This window comes from Anopheles stephensi, chromosome 3 (assembly GCF_013141755.1).
Source record: "Anopheles stephensi strain Indian chromosome 3, UCI_ANSTEP_V1.0, whole genome shotgun sequence".
Lineage (NCBI taxonomy): Eukaryota > Metazoa > Arthropoda > Insecta > Diptera > Culicidae > Anopheles > Anopheles stephensi.
This window is the reverse complement of record NC_050203.1, coordinates 33,609,195-33,626,852: the sequence shown is the minus strand read 5'-3', so window position 1 is coordinate 33,626,852 and position 17,658 is coordinate 33,609,195. Positions and strand designations below refer to the sequence as shown.

The 17,658-nt window shown below is 43.9% G+C and overlaps 1 protein-coding gene across 3 annotated transcripts; it reads left to right on the top strand.

The window, feature by feature from the left end:
- The first annotated feature begins 287 nt into the window (after positions 1-287).
- On the top strand, positions 288-17,060 carry LOC118509601 (GTP cyclohydrolase 1-like). Of its 3 annotated transcripts, none has more exons than XM_036050396.1 (5): positions 288-882; positions 7,299-7,508; positions 15,928-16,093; positions 16,167-16,283; positions 16,363-17,060. In XM_036050396.1, the coding sequence occupies exons 1-5, from the start codon at positions 663-665 to the stop codon at positions 16,490-16,492; spliced, it is 843 nt and encodes a 280-aa protein (XP_035906289.1). In that variant the 5' UTR covers positions 288-662; the 3' UTR covers positions 16,493-17,060. The 3 variants fall into 3 exon arrangements, with proteins under 3 accessions (XP_035906289.1, XP_035906286.1, XP_035906288.1); XM_036050393.1 differs by lacking the exon at positions 288-882 and adding an exon at positions 4,493-5,301; XM_036050395.1 differs by lacking the exon at positions 288-882 and adding an exon at positions 4,516-5,193.
- The last annotated feature ends 598 nt before the right edge of the window (positions 17,061-17,658 follow it).

Genomic DNA, 17,658 nt, shown 5'->3' with positions numbered 1-17,658 from the left:
CACGGCGGTGGTGGAGATTGGCGTAGGTCATCGCAGTGTAGTGAGGCTCCGCGAGTCACGCAATGCCTTTGCCAACTGCTGCTGACCACCGGTTGTCGGGGCGGAAAGGCTGGACAGGAGGGCGCAGGAATGCGCAAAATTGTGCGCCACCATCGCAAAACACCTGATCGCTCGTCCGGACGGTGTAATGGCGGACGGGGCGGGCGAGGGTTAGAACGGCGAGGCAGTTCTGAGGTTATGGCGGACCCGCCGGACGATCTCGTTTGGACGGTTCGGTACGGACGGGCTCAGTTCCAAACCGTACGCCGTCGCGAACAGTTCGTTTCGAGAGCCGCCGCTGATTCGACGTCGCGCCATACGAATTCGCCTTTCGAATCGCCCTACCAGTCATCGGTGACCCTGTGGTGATCGGGCATTTTCGGTGCGCCGCGTTTGTGAGCCGTAGCAAGAGGCTTCGGAAGTTTGGTGGTGGAGTGTAGTTTTCGCCCAAACCAAAGCGGTGGTTGTGTTCTAGAGCAATAGTTGGTGCTGTGTCCCTGCAAAATAGCTGCAACTTACCCGTCTAGTATTATCGTTCAGTATTAGCGTATGCTGTGACGCACTTTTGTGATAAGTACTCCAGCACAGTAACAGCAATAAAAACAACCTCCCAATTCGCCATCATGAAGGAAGTACAAGCTAATGGTCATCTGCATCTGAGCAACGGAAACGGTACAGTTACCGAGCCAGAATCACACACCAACGGTAGCAATGGCTACGCGGGACACAACGGAACCAGCAATGGCAGTACCTCGAACGGATGCTCCTCCAAATCCAAAGCGGTCAAATGTACCTGCAACAAGTCGGGGCTGGAAAATGGCAGTGACACAAACAACAACCAAGGTAAGACCGCGAGACCTCGCTCCTGCCAAGTTTCTTCCGGAGCGCCGGATGAAGGGCACAATCTCCAACGGCCCAGACAAAGGGATAGCTGCAAAAGCTAATGCACCAGGCGGCCGGGTGATATCTTATATAATTGCATGCAACAATCCGGTAACAAGTGTGTTCCTCAGCTGGAAGCCCTCCGCCCGTCGATTGGCAATTAGACATGGCACTTGGCATTCGCATTCAGCACATTCGCTCGCTCAGCTGATTCTGCTATGAATTATTGAAATATGATAAACTCTGCTCTGGCAAATACTTAGAATTGCTGTTCAGCTGATGATGTTGGTGCTCAGTGCCACCAGGCCGCCAGGGTTGCTTGAAGCTTTTGCTGTATGTCAGCAGACAAAACTTTGACCAAACGTGCCAAACTTCTTTTTTTCTCCCTTTTCGCACGCGTCGGTCCTGCAACAAGTTTGTCGGGATTGTCTGATGAGAACTCGGCCAACAACACACAAAAAAAAACTTGTTCTGCACGCAACTGCACACTGCCTGCCGGAAGTTGGCGAACGTCTTGACCTTGGCCTGCTTTCGGGTGACGCTTGCGTACAGCGTCCACCGCCGGCATGTTCTAGAGGTCTCCGCAACCAGACTGACTCATCGGAATCGGACGTGCGAAAGCTCTCAAGTGTGGCGCTGATTTATTTCGCTCTCTGGTGCTGCCCCGGTGTGCGAATGCAAGTCTGTTGACCTGTTTCGTAGTGCCATTCTAAAGTACACAATCGTCGCGGCTGTTCTGGTTCTGCTTATGTAATGGGCATGGTGGTGATGTTGACTCATGCTTTGGACGCGATTTCGCAACGAAACGGATGGAAAAGAAATCCCCGTCTTGATAATATTCTGCACCAGTTGTGCGGGGAATTGTGTGACATGGCAACGGCTTATGTGTGTTGGGATTTTCCAGCAAAAAAGCGAATCCCCAGGTAGAGATGAGGGCGTTCGTCTTGAGCCGATGAATATCTAAGTTTGGATGATTCAGGAAGCGCTGTATGAATAACTGACAATGATATTTCTTTTCCATCAAATGTCTACACCACACAAGAAACTCCCATTCTTATCACTCTATTAATTTAATACTTCCTTTATGCGTGTCGCATCAGCATCATATTGGCGCCCATTATCTAGGATAAGGAGGTTACCATGGCGATGCCTTAAATTTATGTTCAAGATTAGGAGAGACCGGGGAGAAGCACTTCGCTCGTGGCTAGCCGATGCTCCTTTAGAGCAAGAGAGAAGCTATTTATGTGTGGAACCATAAATACGAATTCTATGTCCTTATGCCCATGTGCTCTTTGTTGGATACTGGAGTAAACGCATCTCTTCGCAAATAAACGTTGATAAGGATAACTTGAATATAGTAAAAGATTCAACATGGTTGCTTATCAATTAAAAACCAATATATTTAATATGTCCTATTTTATATTTTTTAACTTTGTGGCAATATAAAATTCATTTTTTGAGCTTAAATGTTAAACTTTAAATCTTATTCTAAATGCTTATCGATTTGTTGAAATCATCGTTCCATGGCACAAAAGTCCTTTGAAATCCTTCCGTAGAGTGCGTAACAGAAAGTATGTAATGCTTCACAGAGATGTCTGACGCTGACAGGCTCTCCGTAACGGCTCTTGTTCCTGTGGAACCCTTATCGGCTTTTCATCTCACCAAGCTTCACCCCAACGGCGAGAGATCCGCCGATGAGTATCCGGTGAACGACAGAAGAAATCACAATAATTTACCGGATTGTTGCTCAAATCACAAGTCGTAAAATCGAAAAGTCGTCCTCTCTCTCTGATTCACCAAGTGCGTGTGTGTGTGTTTGGAAACGTTATCGATTTCTGCGAATAAAAAGCACCGTAACAGGGCATCAGGTTGTTGAATAGCAGCATAAGGGAATGAATGCTTCGGTGTTGTTGTGAGGACTTTTTTTGTTGTTCCGGTTCCTCACCTTTATCATCACCATTTGGCATGTCAAAATATCCTTGGGTTTTTTAAAACCGATTTTTAAAGTACATTAACACAAGTCCCATCACTATCAACAAAGTATGCAGCCATCCGTGTCTCCTCCGACAGGGGTGGTTCACATGCTTCCGTCCTGTCGCTTCCACCTGCTCAAATGTCCTTGCCCTGGTCATTCCAATCCAAGTGAAAACGAGACCTCACAGCAAACGAAACAGTTTCAAATGGTCGCCATTTTTATAATGACACCTGTAAAATTCATCACCACCACCCGCCAACCGTTCTTCGCAGAGCGGTTCCGATCGATTGCCTCCTCCTACCAAACCAGGCCAGGCTTTGCAAAGCGGGAGGAGGTGGCGAAGTCGAACGACAGGCGATTAAAAATGATTACACACCGCACGCTTCTCACCGCACACTCCCACCTAACCTTGCCCCATGCGCTGAAGGTGGCTTCAATCCTTCAAAAAAACCGTACCGCCGTAGTGGTGGACAATGCTGATTATTCCTCGAGCTGGCGCCTCGAGACGCCCTCAGCAACAGTACACGTGGTGTTGGATTTGAAATGTGATTTCTGTTTTGCTCCAAAAACCGGCTCCAAAGTCGGAGGGTGGTCGGTAGAGCGTATTGCTGTACGCTGGTGAAGCAATAAGAGAGTCTCAAAAACTGAGATTTTTGCTGTTGATATTATGACGAGCAACAGGTTGTTGTTTAGCTAACGTCTTTCACACACATTTGCATCCACAGATTATTCAACACATTAAAGTATAATTACATCAACAGCTCAGGAAAAATTAAATAAATTATTCGGTCAATTACACTACTCCACTAAGTGTATCTCTCTATAAACAATGGAAATCTTTAGGGTGATAACTGTCAATTAGCTAATCAAAACAATCTCGCCATAGCAACGGCACCTGTTTACTCCTTAATTCATCTCATCTCACGCCTCATCTCACCACAACATAAAAAAATCAATCTCTAGCCACAACAATGTACTTTGTTCCCTTCTAAAGCAATAGTAAAACAGGCAACAAAATCACAAAATCACTGCTACAGAGCATTCCATCACGCTTGTCCAATCGCAGCAAAAATAAATAATCCCCAACCACACTAACTCACTGCCACTGCTCACTGGTCTGAGCATGAGAGTAATTGGTGAGCAGTGAGAAGCTGGCATCGAAAGAGCGCGAGAGAATGGTACAAGAGCAAAGGATTGATAGTAAACTGCGACCTGGTGCCTTTCAAACGCACATTAGTAGTTGCTGATTGTTTGAGTGATTCTAGGATCGTAACTTGTTATTTTTATTGCACTTACATTCTTCGTTTAGCATAACTTTTAAGCACTATAAGGTCTTGGTTGAGCTTTTTATTTGCTTTAAATAAAATAGATTTAATGAGTTGAGATAATCAAACAATTTGCTATCTGACATCTGAATCTAATAAATTACAGATTAGAAATTTTTTTAATTAACTTTTGCTCACCCAAAGTCTGTAATCCCTATAGTGCGCGGCGCTTATAGCACTTCAACCGCCAGGCATCACAATCCTCTCACGCGTCAGCGTCTTTACGCCGCTCGAGGCATTCGTGGCGCCTGCTCACCTCACGCCCAGCGGTGGCGGTGGTTCCTTTCACCTTATGTCTTCTCATCTCGTGCGCGCCGGAGCCTGTTGCTTCGACCGTGCCTTGCCGACTCTCGGCCAGTTGCGTTCCGACGGCGTACACAAGCGGGTCTCTGTCGATTTCCGATCCATTCGTCACAGTGCGTAACACTGCTGGTCAGTGACTTTGAATCGCGCGCCATCAACGTCCTGCTTTCGTGTGTGTGTCTGTGTGTGATCCTTATCCCTGGTGCATGTCCCTGCGTCTTTCCGTCTTCCACTGCTGCTGGTGTGTCCGTGCGTGCTGTGGTGCTGTTGTGTCCCCGTATTGATCTCCGTCCACTGCTCGCGAGGTTACGATGAGCAAGTTCGAGATTTCGGATGATGCGGACGAGCTGAACCAGGAGATCGATGATACCAACTTTCCGACGCGCTCCAACTCGATCAGCTTCGGTGCGGCGAATGGTAATGGTTCCACCGGGAGCCTAAACAACGGGTACGGACCGTTCGCCAACAGGCGTCGGTCCAGCAGTATCCGACGCACCGAGAGCGAAATGACCGAGGGTGACGAGAATGGGGCGGAGGCGGCCGCGGAGTTGACCGGTGAGGCGGTCAATAACAACGGTGGTGAAAATGGCGCCTCGACCAACGTTACGGCGATCAGCGGTGGCCTTAATCGGGCCCGTCCAACACCGATCCGCACGATCAGTCTGTCAGGTGAGGCAAGCAATGGGACGGACAACGGTGGCACCACCACCACCACCACCACTAACCCGGCCAGTGCACCACCACTTAACAGCACTCCGAGGGCCATCATGACGCCAGGTATAGGGAGATCCTTCGCTGCGCGTTCTGAACGACCGGAACGACAGTCACCGCAGCGTTTTCAGTTTTTTGCTTTTGAGTGTGCTTTTTCATGGCCAACCGTTGGTGTTTAATGATCGGCCAAGTTGTTTTAGGTTGATGTGTGATTTATGTTTGCGTGCGTGTGAGTGTTACTGTGTATGTATATAAGCCTCAGTGCAACCTGTTGCATGCTTGGTGATGCATGCTTGCTATCATGCTATTTGGCTGTTATTTTTATTTCACAAGCAGAGCCTTCATGATTATCCGCTTGTCAAACACCTGCAAAAGAATCAATCCACACAAAGACAATCTCAGCAATTTTTCTCCTCTGACAAATGAGTTCTTTGCTGCCTGAAGATAATCTGACACATTCTTGGTGCGGTGATGGATGGATGGATTTCGATGAAGCTGCAGCCCGGCTCTTGCCATTCTAATCTAGAAAACCTGAAACTCATGGCCAACACCGACCTGTCCGTGAGAGGAAGTCCTAAAGACAAGAAGAGTTTGGGACAGGTTTTTTTTAAGGTTGGGACCCCTGTACTGTAACTGTAGAACAAGCTTTTTAACCTTGAGCTCAACTTCAGCTTCCGTAAACAAGCCCAACTTTTACTTTTGTTTGTTGTTTTTGTACGATCTGTCAGTCCGCCTGGATTTAACGCAATTATCCACTTCATCCATGTCTCTTTACGAGCTGGTACGCCTTTGATGCGTATCCCATCATCAATCCTGTGACGTCTTAATCGGAGATGAACCATCATTGTGAAATCATTGCCACCGTAGGCGAGAGGTTCATTGAAGCCATCAATTTTATTGATGTTTCACTTTCACAACGAAACCCATCGCAAACACGTTGCTTCCTTGTCAATCGTACAGGCCGCGTGGTAACATTGGTAGCTGATAATCCATCCCATAAGTGGCATCCGTTGAGCGCCAGCGTGTGAATGAGGCGCGAATCGATGAACCGCACACAACCGACCAAGTCTCCAAGATAAGGATTTTGTTTACGGACCGCTTGCCACTCTATTTATGTTGTTTCGTCAGGCGGGCATGAAAATGGTTTGACACTTTAATCACACGTTATTCACTATTTGAGTTTCGGGGAATGTGAAGTATTTTTGAAGCATTTGATAGTGAATAGGTTAAGAGTCAAACTTCTTGTAGTTTTTTTTTTGTTGGTTGGAACTTTCTTCCTCATTTACGTGACGTGCCGACAAGCATCGACTTTCCCACGTCCCAGTAATCGCTGCACACGCTCTGACACCTGTTAAGCAAACTTGATTATGATAATGGTACGATATAATGCATAAAGTTATCGCCCCTTCCGACCAGCCGGTGAGTTCCCTACGGCCAGGTAGGCGCTCGCAACGTCATAAAGTATGCAAATACAAATGCAAATACTCCCGATGCCCTGCCCTGCCCCAGATGTCCACTGGCTAGCCGCAGGGCATTTCGGCCAGGTGTGCTACGCTCCTTTTTGAACTTGGCAACCGACTGCACTTTGCCGAGGTCTCGAGGCTGCATCCGAAAGTGTCGATGGGGATTTTCCATCTTCCAACGTTCGCGGTTGGGAATTTACCCGTAGCCCCACCACATCCATTACGATGCAAATGACGTCGTCAAACGTAAACTGTTGAGTGGCCGTGTTTGTATGTCTGTGGCGGACTTGAATCGATGTAATGAATAATTTATCCATGTAAAACCGGCTTTCGGACGGGAATATCGGTCAGGACGGTTTTGTCCGATCCTGTGGCCGTTGTTAAACAAGCACCGGAAATGTGCTTGTCCGGTGTAATCAAGGACATCAGATTTTGTGTGTCTGTGTGTTTGTGTGTGTGTTGTATCCGATGAAGTGTTCTTCCCCCTTTCCAGCATGGAGCTTTTGCATGTCGAATTGATTTTGTGCGCTTACATATTATTGAATTCTACCGTGAGCGAGCTTTAACAACTAATGCTCCATTATTTCGTCTACCTTTCAGGACACGAAAAATGTACCTTCCACCATGATCTGGAGCTCGACCACAAACCGTCGACCCGGGAGGACCTGCTGCCGCTGATGTCCAAGTCCTACCGGATGCTGCTGTCGAGCCTGGGCGAAGATCCGGAACGTCAGGGACTGCTGAAAACTCCGGAGCGGGCCGCCAAGGCAATGCTCTTCTTCACCAAGGGTTACGACCAGAGTTTGGAAGGTAAGTGGCAATTGCTTCTGTCTGTTAGGTGTCCCCCAAAACCCCCAAAAACCACAAACACACACACACACACCCGAACACCTTCAATGCGCATCGACAACCGTCGGAACCACTGCTGAGAGCTGTCAGGACCTTCCGCAAAACCCATCAACCGAACCATTCATCTCTAATGAGGTTGACGGTTACACGGAGAGTAGCAAGAGTAGCACCCCGTCACCCGACCAGATGGAAGAAGCTGCCCGACAAAGGCTCCCTGGTTTTGAGATTCCTTTCACTTCTTCAAATAAACGGCTGGCGATATGCGGGTCGCTCGTCTGGCTGTCGCTTATCGTCCTCACGCCCGCAGCTCTCGCCCGAGTGTCCTTTTTTGCTTCGGTTTGTTTGGTTGGCTCGGAAATGGATCAAAGTGTTGACATGCTGCGTCATGCAAACCAACCACTTCTTCTGTTTCAGCTTTTGGGCAAACAAACTGGTGGCCACAACCACTTCTGGATGGTCTGGCAGAAAGAGTAGCAGTGGTTGAGGCGGCAACGAAAGGCTCTTGAAGCCCTTGAAGACCGAAACGGTACGGCAAATAGAACGTGAATGCGATGGAGCACAGAGCATCGTGCGGTAGAGATGGTATCTTTACGCACTTGCCTGATCACGCTTCGATGTGATCCGTTTCACCGGCCATTGAAGCCGTTTAACTCAATTAAATGATAGGCACGGATTGTGCGTCATGCGGCGCAACTGAGCGACGGGTTGTAGTTTGATGAAGGAAGTTTTGCAGTCGCTGCTAATGAACTGACAAAACACGGCCATAACTTTCACTCGGAATCGTTCACATTGATGAACTGCGTAAGCAAATATTGATTTGGGGGTTGCCTTAGCTTTTATAAGAACTCTAGGTGTTGTTCGTCTTCTTAAAGCTATTGAATATTTTATGGTCAGTTTGCCTCTACGCAATCACTATATTCAAGTTAAGTAAACCTAATATTAGGATCAGTTTTCAATTCAACTATTTTAACGTAATATTTTGACGAAAATAATGCTTTGAGTACTGTTGTTTGCAGACTGATTTATTTGAAGAATATCTCTAACTATGAGATTTTGTTTCATGAAGATTATTGATAAAATAGAAGACTGCTCTGAAGACTTTTGTAGAAGAACATTTACTGAACTTTGAAAACTTTATGTGTTTCATCTCAAAGACTAAACATAGAATCGGAAATTGAAGTATGAACTTGAATACTTAACTTTGACACACTTAAAGCTAGCATCAAACAGATTTACTAGTTCAAACCATATTTATACAAAACAGAATACATTGAAACGTATAATTTTCATAATATATTTATCATAATTTGTTCCTCTAGTTCTTCTGGTTGTCAAATCTGCTTGACTATTTTATTTGCTTCTTTACTTTTTTAGTAGTAGGTGCAGAGTTTTTAATCTAATTCAATTCATCAGCTAGTTTTGGTTTATTCATTCAAGAATGTAAGATTTTTTTCTATAAGCTTATTCAATATAATTTCTATTATTCATTCGTTGGTCTGTCTTACATCTACTCATGACCTCGGTGTGATACGCGATGAAAAGCTTCGTGGTCTCTAAGAGCTCATTTACCTCTTAAATGCAGCAGCTTTGTGCGCTCTATCATGGAATATCCCTGAATCGTTTGAAGTCCATTTGCCATTGAAGGTGTTGCTAGGTCTGAAAGCATTGAATGACATTTCACTCGAGTCGCCTCAAAATGCATGGTTGAATACCTTTGCCGTCGTATGAATCACGTTAGCTTCTATTAAGGTTTGGCTGGTTAAGCCAATGCCTGGACCACATGCTCTGGTTTGCTTCTTCGGATACTGGCCTCTGTCTGTTTGAATGTTCCTTCACTATCCCTTCGTCCTAGAGATCTTGTGGCTAGGGAAACGCGTTATAGGTACATTGGAAATATGATCGTGTTTCAGATGATTTAAACAATTTTACTTTTCCCTTGGATTTCAATTTCTTTTTTTCTCCATATCGTTCCCGCATTTATTCCTTCTTGAAGATATTAGAATAGTCTCCTAGTGCTGTCTGTACCTTAACGGGAAAAATTGAAGATGATTTTAATGAAATGAAATTGGAATAGAAAACAGGGAAAGTTTAATCCTTGAACACCATTTTTCCTGAGAATAATGCTGATAGCCTCTGTCTTAAATTTAGAAATATCGAGCTATTTTTCACATTTTATACTCTTAAGCGTAAAAAAGATCCCAGCTCGTGTCATCTACAGCGTCTTTCTCGTAAAATGCCCCATTTTACACCATCAATAGGAATTCTATGCCTAACCTTACGATGTGCATCAGAGCAGCGCCAACACATAATCTGTTCACCGAAAACTTCCAAGCCTGTCCAAACTTTGTCCAGAACAAACCCCGAGCAAGGCTCAAGCCCATTTTCTACTAGCCAAAAGCCCACGCTTCCGTTTTGTAAGGATTCGTGATCTTTGCTAAACGACCAGCATCATCAGCATCTTGGCTAAGGACACGTCATGTTCCCAGTCCCCCTCCCCCCGAGTGACTGGAACTACGACACTTAAACATTTCGTATTTATTATTCACTTAAACTCTACAACTCCACAACACAGTTCGCTTCACAGGGCAGAACACTCGCTCGCTGTCTGCTTCGTCGGTGCTTTGGTGCCGACTTCTGCGCTCAGTCACTATTTGCTATGCTCCCGGCGAACTTTCATGTTCCAAGTGGCCAGAATTGCATCCACTCCCGCCCGACCCGCGTGTGTACTGCCACACCAGACCTTGTGCAAATGAAATTAAATCTTCGTTTTCAAAGTCCCTGCCCACAGGCAGTGTTGCGGACGCTTTTGTTCCCATTCTCTCGACAGCAAACCTTTTCACTTGGAGCCATGTGTACCATTGTGCTCTGGGTATGATTTTCTGTCCCGAGTTTTTTTGTTCTGCCGTACTCGTTTGCTACTTCCTGGCAACTGGCAGTGAACTAGTTGTCCAACTTCTAGCACAATATCACAACGCACCACCAGGACACGACAGTGATTTCCTTGCCGAGGCAACCGAGCGACCTCAGCCATTTATGAAGCTATATTTACCTTCGGTGGGACACAACGCGCTCTGGGCGATGCTCAACTGCAGCTTCAAACTCTCTGCTCTGTTGTTGTGCAGATGAGGGAAGCGTAGTTTTGACGGGAGTTGGATCTTGAGGTAGGCAAATGGGTAAGTAAATATGAGAAACGACCAATTTCCACCCTCCGTTGTGAAAGTGTCGTGTAAAGTGCAGTAATGCGCTCCCGGGGGGGTGGAGTTGGAGAGCAGTCATTTTTGTGCTGCACGTACAAGTGTCCTAAGCGAGGCGTCTTTTGTTGAATGACGAACCTTTAATCTAATCATCGTTGCGATTGGAGCAATGGATGTTCTGATGATCGGAGTGCAAGGCTTCTCTTGGAAACCGGATGATGTCAGATACAGGCTTAGGATGTTGATTTTCAACTGTAGAAGTGTTAAATCCTGAGGCTCCATACCAGTACAGAACCGGCAAAAGAGTTGAAGAAAATGTGTCTAAAAGTTAGCAAACCTTTATGCAACCGGTGTGTAAATATTTGCCTTAATTTTATCAAGTTAACTCATGTGATCATAGAAGATGCATCGAGCAAAAATATTTGCTCAGCAATAGATACGTTTGTATATTTTCATTATAAATTATCCATCGAAAACATTTTGAATAACTCCTTGCCACAAGAACCTCGAGAGGACTCAGCCTGCCATTTCTGACTTTCTTAATTTTGGCTTGAACCCCGGTCCTGGCGTGAGAAGACTGACGCTGTTAGCGCCTCAGCCACCGGACAAGGTAGCAAAGCAAAAATTTATTGAACAAAAACTGACAGGATACATTACACAAGAAGGACTTTTTCTTTAAAAGACGATAACGGACTATTCAAACTGAAAAATGTTGACATACAAAGCTGATAAAACTAGTCTTATACGACTGAGCAATAGTAGGACTCATTGCTCGAGTCATGATGTTCTGAGCATATTGTGTTGGAGGAATGAGACGTTTCCTATGTCTAGTTGCTGGTCGGGAAAGTTGTAAATTAATCCACGATCCACGATTGCTGATGGCATCTGTTGAACCATGCAAGAGTTCTGCTACAAATAATGCTTGTGCATTCCTACTCATAACATCGAATTTCTGCAGGCCAAGAAGAAGAATACGCCAAGAATAATATGATATATAATGGTCTCAAGTCTGGTCGATCAATACTTCGTGGAAGGAGAGCATAGCACACAGTTAAACTTGAGTGTAGACCATTTAAACCAAGACCAAACTGCAATGTAAAGCTTTTGTGCATATCATGTTATTGAAATCACGCGACGCTTTAGTAACAAACCAAGAGATCTGTTGGCACGATACACAATGCTTTCAATGTTGATCATTAATGGTCAGTTAAGAGTCGATAATAGCACCCTAGTCGCGTACTTAGTTCTAACACTTCAGTTTTCCGTTATTAATCTCAAAAACGAACTCAAAAAAAATATCGCACGTTTACTACAACTCTTCAACGTGAATTGTAGTCACAATGGGTTCAAACATCCTTAAATATCCAGCACAAAAAAAACTTCAATGTCTATTCCTCCTTTTCATACTTTTCCTTTTATTTCCTTTTGTTTTGTTTGTTGTCTAAAACGTATACAAAATTTAACAATAAAGATTATCATCCTTTTCGTTTTAGTCTTTTTTTATTTAGCATGTTATACATTTTACCAATTATAAGCGTTTCTTCTTCCTTGGCATTAGGCAACCTCGAGAGGTCCCAGCCTGCCATTTCTGACTTTCTGTGACTTTATTTTACCCGTAGAAAAGTAGTCAGTCCTACGTACGGGGAGGCTGTCTGGAAAGGATTTGAACCCCGGTCCGGCGCCGTGTGAAAACCGGCACTGTTATTGCCTCGGTTACCGGACTGCACCGGCCACGCTTCATTAAAAATTAATGAATTTTAATTTAAAAAAAAAATTAATTTAAATAATATTATTTATTTGAGTATAACAGCTTGAACGATTCAAAAAAAATTTAATAATTTATTTATTGATTTCATTTATTATTACGGTCAGACGCGGCATAGTCATAATTTATTTATATCTTGTTTACATTTTTTTAAATTTAAACAATTGTTATTTTTATAGCTCTTATTTCTAGTTATTTTTAGTTGCAAGTTTAGTATTCTTTAGTTATTGGAAAATTTTGAAGGTTCATTTATTCTTACTTTGTTGTCAAAACAAATCCCTTCTTTTCCTTCCTTTTTGTTTCCTTTTTTTCACTGCAAAAAGCTTACCAGACTTGTTTGAATTATTTTGATGCAAATATTACATTCCTTCTAAACCATTCCTCTAAAAAAATTTTTTTTCCTAAGCGTTTATAGAACTTTTTAATAACTTTAAAACTCTTGCATACTCAAGTGCAAATAAAAACCTAAGAATGGTTTTACCCTGTTCAATTTCATAGAAAACTCCAGAGCAAATCTCGAATTTGACCAACTAGAGAAGACATCCACACTGTATCAATCAGCAATCAGCTTAAAAAGACCTTCCAACCTTTCCTTAAGTACATTTCTGCGTTCCATTTGGTGTGCTGTTGAGTGCGCTCCGTCCGCGGGAAGGAAAAAACGCACCACAAAATTGACGATAAGGTGTATAAGCACGTAGCAGGACGTGTTGCGAACCATGCTTGCCGTGCTTTACTGTTACTTCCATCCTTCCATCCGGTAGGAACTTGTTACACATTCCCATTCTCACTGGCGACCGTAAAAAGGAATTCCTGGTTTCTCGCGTGGCAGCCACTAACCGCGTTCACGAGGCGGCACCCTTCGATCATTCGCTCTATGCTCACGTTCCATCGTTTTTCTTTTATTTCCATTCGCCTCCATCCATTCAAGATGCGTTTTCCTGCCCTGAGAATGAATGAACCGGGGGGAGTATGGAAACAACGAAGCTGGGAATGCTTTTGCCCACGCCCTCTCTCCTCTTTTCGCTAGGACGCCTCTTAAACACATCGACCGTGTCGTGGATGATTTTTCCTACAACGCTACGACTACTACTTTTCCTATCGTTCTTTCTGCGGGAAATGCTTTTTTCTCCCCCACCACATTCCACATTCGCCATCGTTCAATCACGAATGGGACCGGATATGAGGCAAGAGTTTGTTGAAGATGTAACGAAAGAGCCCGGAAAAGTGGAAGGTTTTCCTTTTTTTCTTCTTCATCTTCTTCTTCTTCCAGGGGAAAAAAGGTTTTTCGGTTTCTATTGTTGCGCTCGAGAGCAAAGGTACTGTTTGATTTGGAGCATTTTATTTGCTCACCAGCGCTTCAAGCACGAGGCGAAAGCGATTTTCGCCTTTTTCTTTCCCTCTCGTCGGCGATCCTGTTTGAAGTGCTTTGATTGTTACGAGGCGTAAAGAAAACAGTTGAAGGAAATGTTATTTACTTGCGACTGCTGAATGCAGCCGATTGTCGTTTATCGCTTTGCTAAACATCATGTGGCGTACTGCGAGTTGTTGCATCACGGGTGAGCTTGAGGTGGCGCTTTTTAAGGTATTCATATGAGTGTGTGCTCGTGTGTACAGAGAGATGATAGAAAAACTTGTGTAGAGCATGTAGAAGGGAATTCGTTTAAAATATCATCCCTAACTCATCGCCATATTCAACCCAAATTACATCCCTTTCTAGTGATCTGAAACCTGAACTACACTCAACATAATTTAGCTGCATCGTCTGATCGCTACAGTGCCTGAAAGTATGCATCAAGTAAAATCAGGCATATTAAAATCTAATATCCAATGTACTCATAATAAAAATATCGTGTAGTTAGATATTGTATCAAATGTCTGCTCCAGTTTTGTGTCACTTCGAATCAATGTCTACAGCATGTACGTATTGATTTCATTGGACATTTGATCTCAAATATACATTTTTTGAATGGCAGTCTCTACATTTTTGACACTTTTAAAACGATTATTGATGTTTTTGATGTTTGTCAATTATTTTTTACGTTGATGGAATGAGCCCCTTAAGTTGTGGTGGGGTTCCGCCATCCAAAGGCGAATTCCTGTTGCGAAGGTCTACATCGTGAGAAGTCACCTTATCCCGGACGAATATGGACGCACCGTTGCCAAGTATTCTGAAGTCCAAGTGCAAGGTCTTGATCATAGCGAGGGTCATATTCGTTTTCCGTATCGATTGTGTCCAATAGCGGACCTTGGAGATCTAAGTTCGTGCGTAGCCTCCTACTTCTCTCGCTGGCTTATCTGTCACCAGCTTTTATCGATGCTACTTCCTCTGTGGCCCCTTAAGGCATTGGTGTGCCTTGAACTTGGCTCGCCCTTTTTGTTCTCTGAACACTGAAGTACAACATACGGGGCAATTTCAGAAAAACTTCAACTTTCATCTTACTTTGACCTTATAGAAACGTTGTTAGAGCGGTCCGGTGGCCACTAGTAAATCCGACCCTACTGCTCAAAATTCACTCAAACACCACTGACGATCGCTCATTGCTTTTCCCGGGCTATTGGTTTATCATTAAGGTCTTATTAACGGATTCTTTTCCCATACGCAGAGCTGGCTATCTATCTCTCTCTTTCTCTTTCTTGGCCTGCTCCTATGGAGCACGTCTAAGAGACAAGGCCTGGTGTCCAATCCGTTGCTACACATTGTCTATCTAGCTACGAGTAACTAAAGTACAGGAAGCTGAAAATAGCTCAGATCTCTTGATGATCTAGTGCCAATGATTAGCAGGCAGCAGAGTAGAAGAGTAGTCGAATAGAAATAGTAAACAGAAATCTATTTCAGGACCAAGTTGTCTACAGGATTTTCTGTAATGGTCATATTTCTGTAACCTTTTTATCCTGGCTTGAACATTATACAATTTTTGTTCAACCAGTATCACATACCAGTTTTTTCATATTTGAATTCTCAAGGCTGAAAGTATTCTTTTTTTTTTCTTTTGTGGCTCTACAAATTTGCAACGTCTCGGCCTGTTATTTTTGAATTTCTTAGGTTTGACTCTACCCAGCACTGGAGCTTGCGTATGGTAAAGCGATCTGGATGGAATTTGATCCCCGGTCCTGCTGTGTGAAGGCTGGCTCAATTATTTTTATTTATGACGGCTTGAAGCCGGACTGGCGTTGCTATCAATGCATGAAATTATATTGGACAAAATTATTCATTGATTGGGGTTAATTCTTGGTCGATGTGATGAAAGGCCAAGGGAAAGATTAGTTAGCTAACTCATCCAATCATTTCATACCAAAAATTCTACTCGTACCTCCAAGTATTACAATTGCTATAGAGACACATCGACACAACTTACTTCTTCCCATTTACTTCCCCTCAAGATTGTACTAATTGTCTGTGCTTTCTCTTCCCAACTTTCAGAGGCCTTGAATGGTGCCGTTTTCGACGAGGATCACGACGAAATGGTCGTGGTGAAGGACATCGAAATGTTCTCCATGTGCGAACACCATCTGGTACCGTTCTACGGTAAAGTTTCGATCGGTTACTTGCCCTGCAAGAAGATTCTCGGCCTAAGCAAGCTGGCCAGGTAAGCATCGCACAGTCTTACTAACTTTAAAGAAAAGTGGAGGAAATTATAAATTCAAACCTTTTTTTCTCAGAATTGTGGAAATCTTCTCACGCCGCCTTCAGGTGCAGGAACGGTTGACCAAGCAGATCGCGGTCGCCGTCACACAGGCGGTACAACCGGCAGGTGTTGCTGTCATCATCGAAGGAGTGTAAGTATGCTTTGGTTTAAGCCCTCGCTTAATACAAGCTATGTTAACACCCTGCTTTCCTTTCCATTATACCAACCAGTCACATGTGCATGGTGATGCGTGGCGTACAGAAGATCAACAGCAAAACGGTCACCTCGACCATGCTGGGCGTCTTCCGGGACGATCCGAAGACGCGCGAAGAGTTCCTGACGCTCTGCAACAACAAGTGAGCCCGCATGAGCCTGCATCGATCGCCGTCGGCCCCAGCAGACACTGCACCGGCGGTTTGCCAGCACGATGCGTCCGACGAAACGTGGGGCGAGGGAGTATTAAGAGACGGAAGACACTGATGTCTTCGTGCAACTCGTTTAGGGAAATCCGTTTAGGGAAACATGCAACCACATACCCGATATACTCGATTTTAGCTGCCAGATGTTTGGAGAGATTTTAGGCTATTTTTTGGTCGTACAGTGTTGCTTGAGGATGATTCCGGGATGGTATGAAAACAGTTTCAAAAGCAAAACATCACTATCTTTATCCATTGTTGTTGTGAATGTGTGCGTGCACATACACACACACACCATGTGCGCATGCTCTTGTTGTGTCCAAACCGTTTTACGTGAGCAAAGAAGGACAATAATCCAGCTTATCTCATCCTTTTAAAATGTTGCTCTCTAGATAGCTGGGAAGTACGGTCACACCGAGAATACATTTTAATCCATATATTAGTAAGAAATAAAGCAACTGTTATCAAAAATCAAATAAAAGCAAAGCTGTAAATGTGAGTGAATGTTTCGAGCCCTGTCTACAGACTATATTTACTGCTAGGATGTTTGTACGTACATTTTTGTAACTGGTAGTTGTCACGCGAATGGGTCCAAAAGTTAAAAGAAGGAACAACAAATCATAATACCAAGCGCCACACATTCTGGACGCCAAACATAGAGTATACAAAGTGGGAACGGGCAAGCGTTATCGTTATTGCTGTTTGTTGAAGTTGAAGAAGGTTTTTGATTGAAGCGAAATGGAACAAAAAAACAGCACCAACTTTATTGATGTTTAGTTGGGAAGATCTGAATTTACAACGATTGCGGTAAGAGTTCATATACATGCCTCATCAAGCTATGATTGTTAAACAAAAACTTGCTCTGAAACCCTACGGTCCCTGGAATGTGCATCAGATTTTATACTTTAAGTTAGATTCGAAGTGAGGAAAATATATACGAAATGGGCAAAGATTGCAGAAGGAAACGTTAAAGAGGAAGGGAGAAAGAGCCAATAAAATATTGTTGTTATTCTAGCCGATATGTCCATACGTGCAAACATAAGTGAATAAATGTGAACGAACATCAAAATCCCTGATTTCGATTGTTGCCTTGAGTTAAATGACTTTAAA